At 49.6% G+C, this 17,048-nt stretch overlaps 1 protein-coding gene across 2 annotated transcripts in view; it reads left to right on the forward strand.

The window, feature by feature from the left end:
* CYB5RL (cytochrome b5 reductase like) overlaps nt 1-17,048 on the forward strand; it is a 32,332-nt gene that overhangs the window by 8,047 nt on the left and 7,237 nt on the right. For both annotated transcript variants that reach the window (XM_075320121.1, XM_075320122.1), the window contains exons 4-6: nt 5,347-5,434; nt 14,860-14,964; nt 15,576-15,779. In XM_075320121.1, the coding sequence (XP_075176236.1) occupies nt 5,347-5,434; nt 14,860-14,964; nt 15,576-15,779 (397 nt within the window). The remainder of the gene's footprint in view (nt 1-5,346; nt 5,435-14,859; nt 14,965-15,575; nt 15,780-17,048) is intronic.

Genomic DNA, 17,048 nt, shown 5'->3' on the forward strand with positions numbered 1-17,048 from the left:
TGTCCCATTGTAGAGGGCGCAGATGAAACTGCGCGAACGGGACTGCCTCCATTGCTGCTACCATCTTTCCTAGGAAATGCATGAGGCGCCTCAGTGAGTGCGACTGGCTCTGAAGGAGAGATTGCACTCGAGTCCGTAGCGAGCACTGCTTGTCCAGTGGAAGCCTCACTATCGCTGAGAGAGTATGAAACTCCATGCCAAGATAAGTCAGAGATTGGGTCGGGGTTAGATGAGACTTTGGAAAGTTGATAATCCACCCGAAACTCTGGAGAGTGTCTAGTGCCACCTTCAGACTGTGTTGGCATGCCTCTTGAGAGGGTGCCTTTATAAGCAGGTCGTCTAGATACGGGATGACCGAGTGACCCTGCGAGTGCAGAACAGCTACTACTGCTGCCATGACTTTGGTGAAGACCCGGGGGGCTGTTGCCAGACCGAAAGGTAACGCTACGAACTGTAGGTGTTCGTCGTGTATGACGAAGCGTAGGAAACGCTGATGCTCTGGTGCAATCGGCACGTGGAGATACGCATCTTTGATATCTATTGATGCTAGAAAATCTCCTTGAGACATTGAGGCTATGACGGAGCGTAGGGATTCCATCCGGAACCTCCTGACTTTTACGTGTCTGTTGAGCAACTTTAGATCCAGGACGGGTCGATACGATCCGTCCTTTTTTGGGACCACAAACAGATTGGAGTAAAAACCGTGACCTTGTTCCTGAAGAGGGACGGAGGTCACCACTCCTTCCGCCTTTAGAGCGGCCACCGCCTGCAACAGAGCATCGGCTCGGTCTGGTGGTGGAGAAGTTCTGAAGAAACGAGTTGGCGGACGAGAACTGAACTCTATCCTGTACCCGTGAGACAGAATATCCCTCACCCAACGGTCTTTGACGCGTGACAGCCAAATGTCGCCAAAGTGGGAAAGCCTCCCACCGACCGCGGGTGTGGGAATCGGAGACCGCAAGTCAGGAGGACGCCGTCTTGGCAACGGTTCCTCCGGCTGTCCTTTTTGGGCGTGACTGAGACCTCCAAGAATCTGAGCGTCTCTGGTCTTTTTGAGTCTTTTTTGACGAGGCGAATTGGGACCTGCCCGGTCCTCGAAAGGACCGATAACCAGACTGACCCTTCCTCTGTTGGGGTTTGTTTTGTCTGTGTTGCGGTAAGGATGAGTCCTTACCCTTGGAGTGTTTGATGATTTCATCCAAACGCTCTCCAAACAATCGGTCACGAGAAAAAGGCAAATTGGTTAAGCACTTCTTGGAATGAGAATCTGCTTTCCAATGTCTCAACCACAGGGCCCTACGCAAAACAACGGAGTTGGCTGACGCCACTGCCGTGCGGCTTGTAGCGTCAAGAACAGCATTAATCGCGTACGACGCGAATGCCGCCATTTGCGAGGTCAATGGTGCTACCTGCGGGGCAAATGCACGTGTGACTGAGTCGACTCGCGCAAGCCCGGCTGAGATAGCTTGGAGTGCCCATACGGCCGCAAAAGAAGGCGCTAATGACGCTCCAATCGCTTCATAGATGGATTTCAGCCAGAGCTCCATCTGCCTGTCAGTGGCATCTTTAAGTGCCGCTCCATCTTCAACTGCAACCAAGGATCTAGCTGCAAGCCTGGAAATTGGAGGATCCACTTTTGGACACTGGGTCCAACCCTTGACCACCTCAGGGGGAAAAGGGTAGCGTGTATCTTTAAGCCGTTTAGGAAAACGCCTTTCAGGATAAGCGTGGGGTTTCTGGATTGCGTCTCTAAAGTCAGCGTGGTCCAGAAAAGTGCTTAATGTACGCTTAGGGTATCTGAAATGGATTCTCTCGTGCTGCGAAGCTGACTCCTCTACAAGAGGAGCTGGTGGGGAAATATTTAACATCTTATTGATGTTAAATATAAGATCATTAACTATGGCGTCACCATCTGGTGTATCTAGATTGAGAGCGGTCCCAGGATCAGAATCCTGATCAGTTACGTCCGCCTCATCACCCATAGATTCATCTCGCTGGGATCCTGACCATTGAGATGAATGTGAAGGCCCGTCATAGCGAGCCCGCTTAGGCTGCCCGGGGCCATCGTCCGAGTCAGAGTCTTCACCCTGAGGTGTATATGCCCGTCCCGGAGCTTGGAGCTGTGGGGGACCAGGGGGCAATGATTGCACAGTGTCCGTGGCCTGAAGTACAGGCCTAGCTCGCAATGTGTCAAGAATTTGTGACATAGTGAGAGACATTCTGTCAGCAAAAGCTGCAAACTCAGTTCCTGTCACCTGGACAGCATTCACAGGTGGTACACCCTGGGTCACGTCCAGCAGAGGTCCCGACTGTGCAAGCGCCGCAGGGGCCGAGCACTGCACACAATGGGGGTCCGTGGAGCCTGCTGGTAGAAAAGTCCCACATGCGGTGCAGGAAGCATATAATGTCTGTGCCTTGGCACCCTTGCGTTTTACGGACGACATGCTGCTGGCTCTCTGCAATGTGAGAGAGTCTATAGCCAAAGGGCGACCAGCGCTATGTAATACCAAGTATCTGTAGAAACAAAATACTAAGAATACTACTGGCACAAGAGGGGGTGAGCCCTGAGGGCTGCTTACCGCCCGCTGAATAGCGGGTAAGAGGCGCAGAATTCCTTGTCTGGGTCTCCCCGGCTCCCCTCTGCAGCTCAGCGTGTCAGCAGGAATGGCTGCCGGCGTCTGTGGAGAGGGGCGGTCCGTGGGAGTTCCCAAACAAAAGTGCGGGAAACAGTGTCCCCTCTGTGCCGATTGTGAGGGCTGGAGTATGTAAAAACGACTCCAGCCCTCGGCGCTGATGCACTGGCCAGCGTCCCGCCCCTCTCCTGACTGGCAGGTCTGGGGGCGGGAACGAACGGAAGCAGGCCGCAAAAGCCGGGGACTCGAGTTATCAGCGCGGCCGCCGTAAAAGCGCGGGCCGCGCTGAAGTCCCCGGCGCACCACAAGTGCCAGCCGCGCCGCAGTCCCAGCGGCCGGCGTGACCGATTTCCAGAAGTGGCCAGCGTCCCGCCCCTCTCCTGACTGGCAGGTCTGGGGGCGGGAACGAACGGAAGCAGGCCGCAAAAGCCGGGGACTCGAGTTATCAGCGCGGCCGCCGTAAAAGCGCGGGCCGCGCTGAAGTCCCCGGCGCACCACAAGTGCCAGCCGCGCCGCAGTCCCAGCGGCCGGCGCGACCGATTCCCAGAAGTGTGCCTGCTTCAGCGAAGCTGAATGAGGCCATGGCACAAGCGCCGTAGCGCTGATGTCCCCCGGCGCACTACAACACCCAGCATGCTGCGGTGTGAGCGCCAAATGCACGGGGACACAGAGTACCTTGAGGAAGCAGGGCCATGTCCCTGATGTACTCCGCTCCATCCAGCATCTTCTCCAGGGGCTGTAGATGGAGCACGGTCTCAGTGCCTGGAGACCAGTAAATCCCACTTCACCCAGAGCCCTGTAAAAAGGGATGGGGAAGGAATCAGCATGTGGGCTCCTGCCGCCGTACCCGCAATGGGTACCTCAACCTTACAAACACCTCCGACATACAGTGGGGTGAGAAGGGAGCATGCTGGGAGCCCTGTATGGGCCCTCTTTTCTTCCATCCGACATAGTCAGCAGCTGCTGCTGACTAAAAACAATGGAGCTATGCGTGCGTGTCTGACCTCCTGCGCACAAAGCTAAAACTGAGGAATCCGTACTCCTACGGGAGGGTGTATAGCCAGAAGGGGAGGGGCCTTACACTTTTAAGTGTAGTTCTTTGTGCGGCCTCCAGAGGCAGTAGCTATACACCCACTGTCTGGGTCTCCCAATTAGGAGCGAAAAAGAAATTACTGTTAGGCCTTGTGTGCACGGTGCAATTTCTGATGCATTTTTGGTGCAGTTTGATACCCTAAACTGCATGTATTCACTTCCCCAGCAAAGTCTATGAGAATTCAGGAAGGCTGTGCGCACGTTGCTTCTTTTTTGCCTGCAGTTTTGGGTGCGGAAAACAGGAGCAGCATATCACTTCTTTTCTGCGTTTTTACATTGAATATACTGAAAAAAACGCATGGGGAAAAAATTACACCCAAAACGTGGCAAAAACACATGCATTTATTGATGCGTTTTTTGCAGCCAGAGGGTGTGTTTTTTGCTGAAGAAACAAAACTGCAATGTGCGCACATAGCCTTATTGTGACCAGATAACAAGTTGAAGAGGATATGATCTCTAAAAGGTATGATGTATTTCCTTTTGTCTTTTAGGCAAAAAAAGATCAAATATTTTCACCTTTTACATTAGAAAAATTAGTTGAAAAAAAGTTGTAAAAAAATGTAAAAAAAAAAATCAAATACAAAACAGAAACCTAAAAGTTCAAATCATCATTCGGCCCATTGAAAATTAAAGGGTTAAAAGAATAAAAAATATACACATATTTGGTATCGCCGCGTTCAGAAATGCTGGCTCTACAAAATAGATCGGTAAACGGCGTAGCAGCAAAAAATTCCAAACGACAAAAATTACGTTTTTTGGTTGCCGCAAATTTTACGCAAAATGCAAAAACAGGCGATCAAAATGTAGCATCTGCGCAAAAATGGTACCATTAGAAACGTCAGCTCGAGACTCAAAAAAATAAGCAGTCACTGAGCCATGGATCCTGGAAAATGAGAACGCTGCATGTTTCGGAAAATGGCGCGAAACCTGTGTCACTTTTTTTGGACAGACTTGTGAATTTTAACCCATTAGATAAAAGTAAACCTATTCATGTTTGGTGTCTACAAACTCGCACCGACCTGAGACGTCATACCAACACATCAGTTTTATCATATAGTGAACATGGTGAATAAAATATCCCAAAAACTATTGTGCAATCACGCTTTTTTTTTTGCAGTTTTTCCGCACTCGAAATTTTTTTGTTGTTTTCCAGTACACTATACGGTAAAACTTATGGTGTCATTTAAAAGTGCAACTTGTCCCGCAAAAAACAAGTCCTTATATGGGAAGATTGACGGAAAAATAAAAAAGATACGGCGTTCAGAAGAAGGGGAGCAAAAAAGAAAAACAAAAAACGGAAAATCATCCGAGGGTGAAGGGGATAATGGAAAAGGAGGCAAAGTTTTGATTCCTCCCTTCCTGTTCTTGGTAAAGTGTACAATCACCTAAGGTTTATCACTGGAGACCATTAACAATCTAGCTAAGCTTCTTTTAATACAGACGAACACTTTAATAGAATGGCATAAGTAGTGAACCTCTTCCCGACCTATACGACACATGCCGGGCAGGCTGAGCTCTACCTATGCAATCCTCTCCTTCCCACGCCTTGATCGTCACCTCCAACCCAATTCTATATTAAGCGCCTTCTGAAAAGTTGACTGTTGTATTTTTAATTTTGCAGAGGTGTGGTAAATGGAGTGGAGATCCAAAGAGCGTACACCCCCATCAGTCCTGTGGATGTGAAGGGCTATTTTGAAGTTTTAATAAAGGTACAGCTACCTCTTATATGAATTATGTTGGTTGTTTTATCACTACAATGTCTCTGCAGATTATCGCCAGGTATGACCAGGTCATAGGTTAAAGGTGGTGTCACACATAGCCACGACGACAACGACATCGCTGCTAAGTCGCCATTTTCTGTGACGTAGCAACGACCTCAACAGTAACGTCGCTGTGTGTGACACATAACAACGATCAGACCCCTGCTGCGAAATCGCTGCTTGCTCCTGAATATTCCAGGTCATTTTTTTGATCGCTGCTATCCCGCTGCGCCATGATGATAAGCTCAGCATCCTTGTGTTTGACACCGCAGCAGCGACGGTCGCGACGACGCTGAAGGCAGTGACGTAGGACTTAAAGCAGGACAAGGACGTGTTTTTGCGGTGTATTTTGCAACGCCCCTACGACTCCAATTGGTGGTTACAACAGCGTTCCGATTGGGTACCTTGCCGAAGGCGTTGGTGATTTCATTCTTTAAGTTCCATTCTTTGTTCCACGTAGTAGATTCTCTGTCTGGTGTCGCTAGTGTGTCGTTCTTTGTGGATCTGAATGAAATGAAATAGAATGAATGAAAGCACTACTGCGTCTTCCTTTGTTTGGCACGGTCACCCAATCAGGTGTCGCTGTAGTGATCACCAATCGGAATAGAGGGGCGTGAAAAAAGGCAACACAAAGGCGCTGTAGCGATCACCAATCGGAACAGAGGGGCGTGAAAAGAGGCAACGCAAAACATGTCTAGGGGTAAACACCACGCCTCTATCAAGGTCTGAGTCGTCGCACAGCGACGCGTGTGACACCGCACAAAGACCGTCGAGGTCGCTATGATCGCTGCTCCAAATTACATGTTTGACAGCTTACTAGCGATCATCTAAGGTCGCTGTTACGTCACAGGAAATGGTGACGTAACAGCGACGTCGTTGTCGTTGTGTGTGAACCCAGCTTAAGGAGTTTGTGCAAAGTTTGGAAATTACCTCCTATCTGTAAGATAGTGGTTAACTTTCCGACTGCTGCAATCCTGAGGATGGGGATCTTAAAAGCCTCGCCATAATGGTGCTGAGGTTGACCATGCTCACCTGCACTGCATTCATTCTCTATGGGACTTTGAGTACAGCACTATCTCTTTTTAGTCCAATAGGGAATAAACGTAGCAGAAGGGGCTCATGCTTGACCATGTTAAGACTTGTCCCAGTAGTCGGAACCCAATGATCAGTACATTACCCTCCTCCCATTTTAGGCTGCGTACACACATCAGTTTTTGGCCATTGGGCACAATTCAGCAGAAACATGAAAAAACGCATCCGGCGTCTGTTGACGCCGGATGCGTTTTTTCCCCCCATAGACTTCTATTCGCGCTGGATGGCCTTGCGTTCCAACCAGCTTTCGTCAGATCGGCAAAATTTGCTTGTCCGGTGGCCGGATGGAACGTTGAGGTGAACGTTTTTGTGTCCGGAAAAAAATACGGATTGCGCCGGATCCGGCGCCGTACGGCGTGTTTTATAATGGAAGCCTATGGACGCCGGATCCGGCGTAATACGGCAAAAAACGGATTACGGCTACCAGATCTGTTTTTTTGAACTGAGTATGCTCAGTATCAAAACGGATCCGTCAAAAAAACGGAAGAAACGGATAGAAAAAACTGATCCGTTTTTTTCACCGGATCCGTCGCATCATTTTTTTTTTGCCGGATCATGCCTGATGGCAAAAAACTGATGTGTGCACTTAGCCTTACAGATATGAGAACTTCCAATCATGGCACTCTTTAATCATTTCATGACTTTTGATGTTCAGGCACGTCAAAGGTTGTGCCCCTGATTTTGATTCGGGCTCGCACGCCAAGCCCATATCTTTCCCAGCAGATGATGGCTGATTTAATTTGCCATCATGTGCCTATAACAGCTGTGGATGGAGCTTAGCTCTACCTGTGGCTGTTAACTTCTTAAGTGCCACTGTTAATCTCTGACAGCGGCATTTAACGTGCTCCAGCAGAGGGTGTAGCGCAATTTCATCTGCCCATTGGCGCGCCAATTGATTGCAGGGTACCGATGGGCTGCCATGACAGCTGACTGTCTGCTGTAGAGCCTGTCTTACAATACTACTGTGAAAGCCAGAATTTAGCTTAAGTTCATAGGAGATCATGAGTTTCACTATACATGGCGGTGCTAATGCACTGCTATGTATAGCACAAGCGGTTGGATGATCGCAGCTTCAAGTCCCCTAAGGGACTATTGAATACGGTAATAAGTTTTTAAAAAAATGTAATAATATGTAAAATAATATAAATAAAATAATTTTGCAAAATAAGAACACAAGTTCGAATCACTAATGACCCTTTGCCTCATTCGATATAAAATAATGAAAAAATACACATAATTAGTAGCGCTGCATTCTTAAAACGTACGATCTATCAAAGTATAAAATAAATTAATCCAATTAGTAAATGGCTTATCGAGAAAATTGCCAACCAGTTTTAAAGGGGTTGTACATGTCTGGACAGCCTCTGCATAATCAATTTGAGGCTCCATATCAAATAAAAACAATAGATGCTTTCCTCCCTCCCACAGCGGCGCCATTCCAGCAATGTCAGTGCTGCTTATACTGGCAGGTGACATGACATTGTTGTGTCATTTGACCGCTGCATCCAATCAACATCTGCTGATTGGCTGCAGCTCATCAATATTCAATCAGAGAGGACATCCGCTGGTCAGCGGCCTGAAAACCTGGGTAGGAATTAACAGATTATACAATCTGCTCCTCATTGGTAAATATTAGGGATGATCGAATACCTAAAATAGTCGGCTTCGCAAATATTTTCCAAATAGGTCGCCGCTATTCGACTATTCGCAAATATTCGATGCGCAATGTAAATCTATGAGAAACTGGAATAACAATTATTCGGAACTATTCAGTCTTCCCATAGACTTACATTGCACATCGAATATTCGCATAGCGGCGACCTATTCGGAAAATATTCGTGAAGCCGAATATTTGAGGTATTCGATCATCCCTAGTAAATAACGTATTGCTGAATTATGATATCAAAGAAGGGAATTTTGTTTACTTACCGTAAATTCCTTTTCTTCTAGCTCCTATTGGGAGACCCAGACAATTGGGTGTATAGCTTCTGCCTCCGGAGGCCACACAAAGTATTACACCTTAAAAAGTGTAACCCCTCCCCTCTGCCTATACACCCTCACGTGCATCACGGGCTCCTCAGTTTTGGTGCAAAAGCAGGAAGGAGGAAACTTATAAATTGGTCTAAGGTAAATTCAATCCGAAGGATGTTCGGAGAACTGAAAACCATGAACCAAAGGAACAATTCAACATGAACAACATGTGTACACAAAAGAACAACAGCCCGAAGGGAACAGGGGCGGGTGCTGGGTCTCCCAATAGGAGCTAGAAGAAAAGGAATTTACGGTAAGTAAACAAAATTCCCTTCTTCTTTGTCGCTCCATTGGGAGACCCAGACAATTGGGACGTCCAAAAGCAGTCCCTGGGTGGGTAAAAGAATACCTCAATAACAGAGAGCCGAAAAACGACCCCTTCCTACAGGTGGGCAACCGCCGCCTGAAGGACTCGCCTACCTAGACTGGCGTCTGCCGAAGCATAGGTATGCACCTGATAGTGTTTTGTGAAGGTGTGCAGACTAGACCAGGTAGCTGCCTGACACACCTGCTGAGCCGTAGCCCGGTGTCGCAATGCCCAGGACGCACCCACGGCTCTGGTAGAATGGGCTTTCAGCCCCGAAGGAAGAGGAAGCCCCGAAGAACGGTAGGCTTCAAGAATCGGTTCCTTGATCCACCGAGCCAAAGTTGACTTGGAAGCCTGCGAACCTTTACGCTGGCCAGCGACCAGGACAAAGAGCGCATCTGAACGGCGCAGGGGCGCCGTGCGAGACACGTAGAGCCGGAGTGCTCTCACTAGATCTAATGAATGCAAATCCTTTTCACACTGGTGAACTGGATGAGGGCAAAATGACGGTAAGGAGATATCCTGATTGAGATGAAAAGGAGATACCACCTTAGGGAGAAACTCCGGGATAGGACGCAGAACCACCTTATCCTGGTGAAAAACCAGGAAAGGGGATTTGCATGACAGCGCTGCAAGCTCCGACACTCTTCGGAGTGAGGTAATTGCCACAAGAAAAGCCACCTTCTGCGAAAGACGCGATAAAGAAACCACCCTCAGCGGCTCGAAAGGTGGTTTTTGAAGAGCCATTAACACCCTGTTAAGATCCCAGGGTTCCAGCGGACGCTTGTAGGGTGGAACTATGTGGCAAACTCCCTGCAGGAACGTGCGGACCTGCGGAAGCCTTGCCAGGCGCTTTTGAAAAAATACTGAGAGCGCCGATACTTGTCCCTTGAGAGAGCCGAGTGACAAACCCTTGTCCATTCCGGATTGAAGGAATGAAAGAAAAATGGGTAAGGCAAAAGGCCAGGGAGTAAAACCCTTATCAGAGCACCAGGACAAGAAGATCCGCCACGACCTGTAATAGATCTTGGCGGACGTTGGTTTCCTGGCCTGTCTCATAGTGGCAATGACATCCTGCGATAAACCCGACGACGCTAGGAGCCAGGACTCAATGGCCACACAGTCAGGTTGAGGGCCGCAGAATTCAGATGGAAAAACGGGCCTTGTGACAGCAGGTCTGTGCGGTCTGGAAGCTCCCACGGCTGATCCACCGTGAGATGCCACAGATCCGGGTACCACGACCGCCTCGGCCAATCTGGAGCGACGAGAATGGCGCGACGACAGTCGGATCTGATCTTGCGTAACACTCTGGGCAACATCGCCAGAGGAGGAAACACATAAGGGAGTCGAAACTGCGACCAATCCTGAACTAACGCGTCCGCCGCCAAAGCTCTGTGATCTTGAAACCGTGCCATGAAGGCCGGGACCTTGTTGTTGTGCCGTGACGCCATGAGATCGACGTCCGGCGTTCCCCAGCGGCGACAGATCTCTCGAAACACGTCTGGGTGAAGAGACCATTCCCCCGCATCCATGCCCTGACGACTGAGAAAGTCTGCTTCCCAGTTTTCTACGCCCGGGATGTGAACTGCGGAGATGGTGGAGGCTGTGGCCTCCGCCCACAGCAGAATCCGCCGGACTGGAAGGCTTGACGGCTGCGCGTGCCGCCCTGGTGGTTGATGTACGCGACCGCCGTGGCGTTGTCCGACTGTATGCGGATCTGCCTGCCCTCCAGCCACCGATGGAACGCCTTTAGGGCTAGATACACTGCCCTTATCTCCAGAACATTGATCTGAAGGGAGGACTCTATCGGAGTCCAGGTTCCCTGAGCCCTGTGGTGGAGAAAAACCGCTCCCCACCCTGACAGACTCGCGTCCGTCGTGACCACAGCCCAGGATGGGGGCAGGAAGGATTTTCCCTGCGATAGAGAAGTGGGAAGAAGCCACCACTGAAGAGAGGTTTTGGCTGCAAGGGAAAGAGAGACGTTCCTGTCGAGGGACGCCGACCTCCTGTTCCATTTGCGGAGAATGTCCCATTGGAGTGGGCGCAGATGAAACTGCGCGAAGGGGACTGCCTCCATTGCTGCCACCATCTTCCCCAGGAAGTGCATGAGGCGCCTCAAGGGGTGTGACTGGCCCCGAAGAAGAGATTGCACCCCTGTCTGCAGCGAAAGCTGTTTGTCCAGCGGTAGCTTGACTATCGCTGAGAGAGTATGAAACTCCATCCCGAGGTAAGTCAGTGATTGGGTCGGTGTCAACTTGGACTTTGGGAAGTTGATGATCCACCCGAACCGCTGGAGAGTCTCCAGAGCGACGGTCAGGCTGTGTTGACACGCCACCCGGGAGGGTGCCCTGACTAGGAGATCGTCTAAGTAAGGGATCACCGAGTGGCCCTGAGAGTGTAGGACCGCCACAACGGATGCCATGACCTTGGTGAAGACCTGTGGGGCTGTCGCCAGGCCGAAAGGCAATGCCACGAACTGAAGGTGTTTGTCCCCGATGGCGAAACGCAGGAAGCGTTGATGCTCGGGTGCGATCGGCACATGGAGATAAGCATCCTTGATGTCGATTGATGCTAGGAAGTCTCCTTGTGACATCGAAGCGATGACCGAGCGGAGAGATTCCATCCGAAACCTTCTGGTGCTCACATGCCTGTTGAGCAGTTTGAGGTCCAGAACGGGACGGAATGATCCGTCCTTCTTTGGCACCACGAACAAGTTGGAGTAGAAGCCGTGACCATGTTTCTGAGGGGGAACGGGAATCACCACTCCTTCTGACTTCAGGACGCCCACAGCCTGAAAAAGTGCGCCGGCCCGAGATGGGGGCGGAGATGTTCTGAAGAAACGAGTCGGAGGACGAGAGCTGAACTCTATCCTGTAACCGTGAGACAGAATGTCTCTCACCCATCGGTCTTGGACATGTGGCCACCAGGCGTCGCAAAAGCGGGAGAGCCTGCCACCGACCGAGGATGCGGTTCGGGGAGGCCGAAAGTCATGAGGAGGCCGCCTTGGAGGCAGTGCCTCCGGCGATTTTTTTTTTTTTTTTGGGGGCGTGACTTAGACCGCCACGCATAAGAGTTCCTCTGGCCCTTCTCTGGCCTGTTGGACGAGGAGGATTGGGACTTGGCTGAGAGCCGAAAGGACCGAAACCTCGGTTGTATTTTCCGTTGCTGAGGTCTCTTCGGTTTGGACTGGGGTAAGGACGAGTCCTTTCCCTTGGATTCCTTAATAATTTCATCCAATCGTTCGCCAAACAATCGGTCGCCAGAAACCGGCAAACCGGTTAAGAACTTCTTGGAAGCAGAGTCTGCCTTCCATTCGCGTAGCCACATGGCCCTGCGGACTGCCACCGAATTAGCGGATGCTACCGCTGTATGGCTAGCAGAGTCCAGGATGGCGTTCATGGCGTAGGACGAAAAAGCCGACGCCTGAGAAGTCAAAGACACAACTTGCGGAGCAGAGGTACGTGTGACCGCATTAATCTCAGACAGACAAGCTGAGATAGCTTGGAGTGCCCACACGGCTGCAAAGGCCGGGGCAAAAGACGCGCCTGTGGCTTCATAGATGGATTTCACCAGGAGCTCTATCTGCCTGTCAGTGGCATCCTTGAGCGATGAGCCATCTGCAACTGATACTACAGATCTAGCCGCCAATCTAGAGACTGGAGGATCCACCTTGGGACATTGAGCCCAACCCTTAACTACGTCAGAGGGGAAGGGGTAACGTGTGTCATTAAGGCGCTTAGTAAAGCGCTTGTCCGGAAATGCTCTGTGCTTCTGGACAGCATCTCTGAAGTTAGAGTGATCGAAAAACGCACTCCGTGTACGTTTGGGAAACCTAAACTGGTGTTTCTCCTGCTGCGAAGCCGACTCCTCTACAGGTGGAGCTGGGGGAGAGAGATCTAGCACCTGGTTGATGGACGCTATAAGGTCATTTACTATGGCGTCCCCTTCAGGTGTATCAAGATTGAGAGCAACGTCAGGGTCAGAGCCCTGAGCTGCGACGTCCGCCTCATCCTCCAGAGAGTCCTCAAGCTGAGACCCCGAGCAGCGTGAGGAAGTCGGGGAAGATTCCCAGCGAGCCCGCTTAGCCGGTCTGGGACTGTGGTCCGTGCCGGAGTCCTCCACGTGAGACCTAGGGGCCACCCCGGGAGCACGCTGCGGCGCAGACCGAGAGGGGCCTGGAGGCGATGATCCAACAGTGCCCGGGGCCTGTGTAAGGACCGGTCTGGACTGCAAGGCTTCTAGTAGCTTGGCAGACCATTTGTCCATAGACTGAGCCATGGATTGTGAAAGCGACTCAGAGAGTTTCTCAGCAAAAACTGCCAACTCTGTCCCTGCCGCCTGGACAGGGGAAGCAGGAGGGTCTGCCTGAGCCGAGGGTCCCACTAGTGCCCGAGGCTCCGGCTGAGCAAGTGCAACAGGGGTCGAGCATTGCTCACAGTGAGGGTAGGTGGAACCTGCAGGTAACATAGCAATAACAATAACGTGTACAAGAGGTACAGGTTGCAAAATAACCCTTTGCCTTAGCGCCCTTGCTCCTTGTGGACGACATGCTGTTGTCTCCCAGGAGAGTGATCACTGAGGGTATATAGCCAAAAGCAAAACAACCCGGCCGAACAGAGAAAATATATACAAATATATATATATATATATAATATATATATATATATACATACATACATACATACTTCGGCACCCTAGGGGGGACCAGCACCGGGTGACCGGTGTGGCTTACCGATCGCCCAAAGCGGTGTGTGTCAACCAGATTCCCTGCCTTAGGTCTCCCAGAGCTGCAGAGCTCGTTCCTGAAATCCTCCACCGGCAGAATGTGTGTAAAAATGGCTGCCGGAGCTCTCAGGGGAGGAGGGAGCCCTGGGCGGCGACTAGTAAAGTGCGGGAATCTGGTGCCCCACAGTGATCAGTGAGGGGGGGAGGAAACCTAAAGTATGCTCCAGCCCTCACTGCCGACGTCAGGTCGACCGTCCCGCCCTTACCCCTGACTGGCAGGCCCGGGGGCGGGAGTTATGGTACTAGGCCGCAATGAAGCCGGGGACTAAATTTAATACCGCGGTCGGCGCGGAAGTCCCGGTCGTCACAAAACCAGCAGCAGCTGCAGCGTCTGTGAAACAAGCGCTCCATGCACCGTCCCCATGGGGACACAGAGTACCTTTAGATGCAGGGCCCTGTCCCTGATGATACAAAGTCTCCTGTCCGGCAGATTCCCACAGGGGCTGCGGAGGGAGCCCGGTCCCAGTGAATGGATGACCGGTTAGGATCCCACTTCTCCCAGAGCCTCTAAGGGATGGTGAAGGAAAACGGCATGTGGCTCCAGCCTCTGTACCCGCAATGGGTACCTCAACCTTAACAGCACCGCCGACTTAGTGGGGTGAGAAGGGAGCATGCCGGGGGCCCTGTGGGGGCCCTCTTTTCTTCCAACCGATAAAATCAGCAGCTGCTGCTGACTAAAATGGGAACATGAGTGGATGTGTGCCTCCTTCCACACAAAGCATAAAACTGAGGAGCCCGTGATGCACGGGAGGGTGTATAGGCAGAGGGGAGGGGTTACACTTTTTAAGGTGTAATACTTTGTGTGGCCTCCGGAGGCAGAAGCTATACACCCAATTGTCTGGGTCTCCCAATGGAGCGACAAAGAAATGGCATTTCCTACGCAGGGTTGACGGCTTATTAAAAAAAAAAAAATCACAGACTGATAATAATTTTTACGGACTGCATCCCATAATTCTGACTTGTAGACATCAGCTGCGCTCACTGTAAAGTGTAAAATGATCATTACAGTCAAAATAATTTACCTTTTTTTTTTTTAGCTTAAAAAAAAACAAAAACATTTATGCACAGGGCAAAAAAGTGCCCTATTTTCACGGACTGTCCTGCAATTTCCTGACGGTTGGCAACTCAGTTCCTGTGCTAATGTAACAATTTGTTGCAGGTTTACGAGCACGGCTTGATGTCGCAGTACATAAAGTGCTGGAAGCCTGGAGACACTTTAGCATGGAGGGGACCTTTTGGAGGTTTCTTATACAAGCCAAATAAGGTAAGTACAAGAGCCTGAGAACAATTTTCTAGCGCCAATGCATCTAAAAAACGAAAAAAACAAACCTTGTATAAAGGGAACCTATCACTCGATTCATGGTGCCCAAACCATGAGCAGCATGAATTGGAGCTGGGTATGTCCTCCTCTGACATGCTGCGGCTTTTCAGAGAAAACGTGCACCGATTCTTGAAAGTCATGGCATCAGAATTTTGGCATGAGTTGCTTTGAAAAGTCAAAAAATTTGGGTGCAACTTAGTTGCTTAAAAAATTACGACTTTTGAATTCTTCACTCACGTTTCTACAATTCTTCACTCAAGTTTCTCCAATCTCCGCCAAATTTGCTGGAATGGGTCATGGGTGTGAGGAGGAGAAGAAGACACCACTTGACATCTCAAGCAGAAGCTTAAAGACCCTGAAAATAAAAGGATGAGACAGCTGAAATTCCAGTTGCCCGATCCTTATTTTCCCCTGTGACATCGGTCAGGGGAGAGTTGTGAGGCCCCTGTTGGATGGGCCGCCGAAATCGACGTGTTTGATGTGTATGGTGGCCTAAAGGTTACAATGTCTCAATCAGGTTCCATGTAAGTTCTTGTCTCACTTTCTTCGCTTAGTTCGGGGAGCTGATCATGCTGTGTTCAGGAACAGGAATTGCCCCAATGTTGCCGATCTTGACCTACGTGACAGACGATGAAGATGACGAGACCTTCATAACACTGGTGGTCTGTGCTCGAAATTTCAAGAATGTTTATATGAAGAACTTTCTGAAGGAACAGTCAAGATACTGGAACGTAAGGATATTCTATGTCCTTAGCCAAGTGAGTATGAGGTCACTCAACCCAAGAAATGTGCCACCTTGATTTGTAGTAGTCATTTTGCCTGGCCGGTTAGAGTCCCATACATATTAGTTATGTATCATACATGTCTCCGCTGTTCTACCCGTTTCATGGGGAACCTCACCAGTTTTGCTCTAGTGACATGTTACAGGAGACCGCTTCAGAATGACATCAATGTCTTGCAAAAGTCAGAACTCCATTATTGGATTATTGGCTGCCATTGGCCTCCTCTTGCCAGACCTGTCAAAAATTATGTAAGACTTTATTCCAATGTCATGTGCTGACTATGTAACAGGAAAGCAGAACACAGATATTTTTTCGGGGGGAGCAAATAGTTAAACATTATTTTGTCCCCTCTTTCGCCTGCAAGCCGGTGGTGTTCCAGGTCTCGAGACCCCCACCGATTTCTCATAAGACCACTGAGAAGTGTGTAGCTCCTGCCTGATTTGTAGACAATGAAGCCCAGATTCAGTAGAACGTTTATCATCAGTAACGAGCTGCAAGTTCCCATCTCCTGAGCAGCTTACTTCTCATTGGTCTTTTGAGTAATCGGTGGGGTCCCAAGAGTCCGACTCCCACCAATCTACAGGCAATAGAAGAGACAAATGTTTTAGTTACTTGTCAAGATTCTGTTAACATCTGCGGTACTTAATCCATTGGACGTTGGACAACAGGGTAGGACATGGGTATCTTTCTTTCGGTCTTTTCTTTAGCTGTAGAGCAGCTTTGGGGATGTTCATACATGATGTTTGGTCTTGCCCTAAATACCCCAATAGGATCAGATCTAGTCCACTTTATGGACTGATCTAGTTTCTGTACTACTTTTCTGAGTTAGGAGTGTATGAATGCTTGGATGTTATGTGTGATTGATTGTGTGGACAATGAATATCTGGGCATGTGCCGGCGCAGTTGAGGTGTTCAGTGCCAGTCCTTTATATACCTGAATTATGGCCAGTTCTTGTATTATATTGGGACATGTTATTTTTCTCTGTGATTTATTATATTTGTCTTTTCACCATTAAGAAGGTCATGTTCTCATTTGTTCATGACCATAAAAATAAGAAACCCTTGAATTGATTTATGTGCATGTTCTACCTGTTCATTGTTATAAAATATAAAGAAAGAAATCCATCACTGGCTGCCACCATATTTCTGAGGAGGCCGGTGGCCAGGAACCCCCAAATAACTGCAAAAGACCTGCAGCAAGAAATGGTGGCAGCGGGCACTGAGGTTTCAGTTTTAACAGTAATG

Source organism: Anomaloglossus baeobatrachus, chromosome 8 (genome assembly GCF_048569485.1).
Source record: "Anomaloglossus baeobatrachus isolate aAnoBae1 chromosome 8, aAnoBae1.hap1, whole genome shotgun sequence".
NCBI classification, from domain to species: Eukaryota; Metazoa; Chordata; class Amphibia; order Anura; family Aromobatidae; genus Anomaloglossus; species Anomaloglossus baeobatrachus.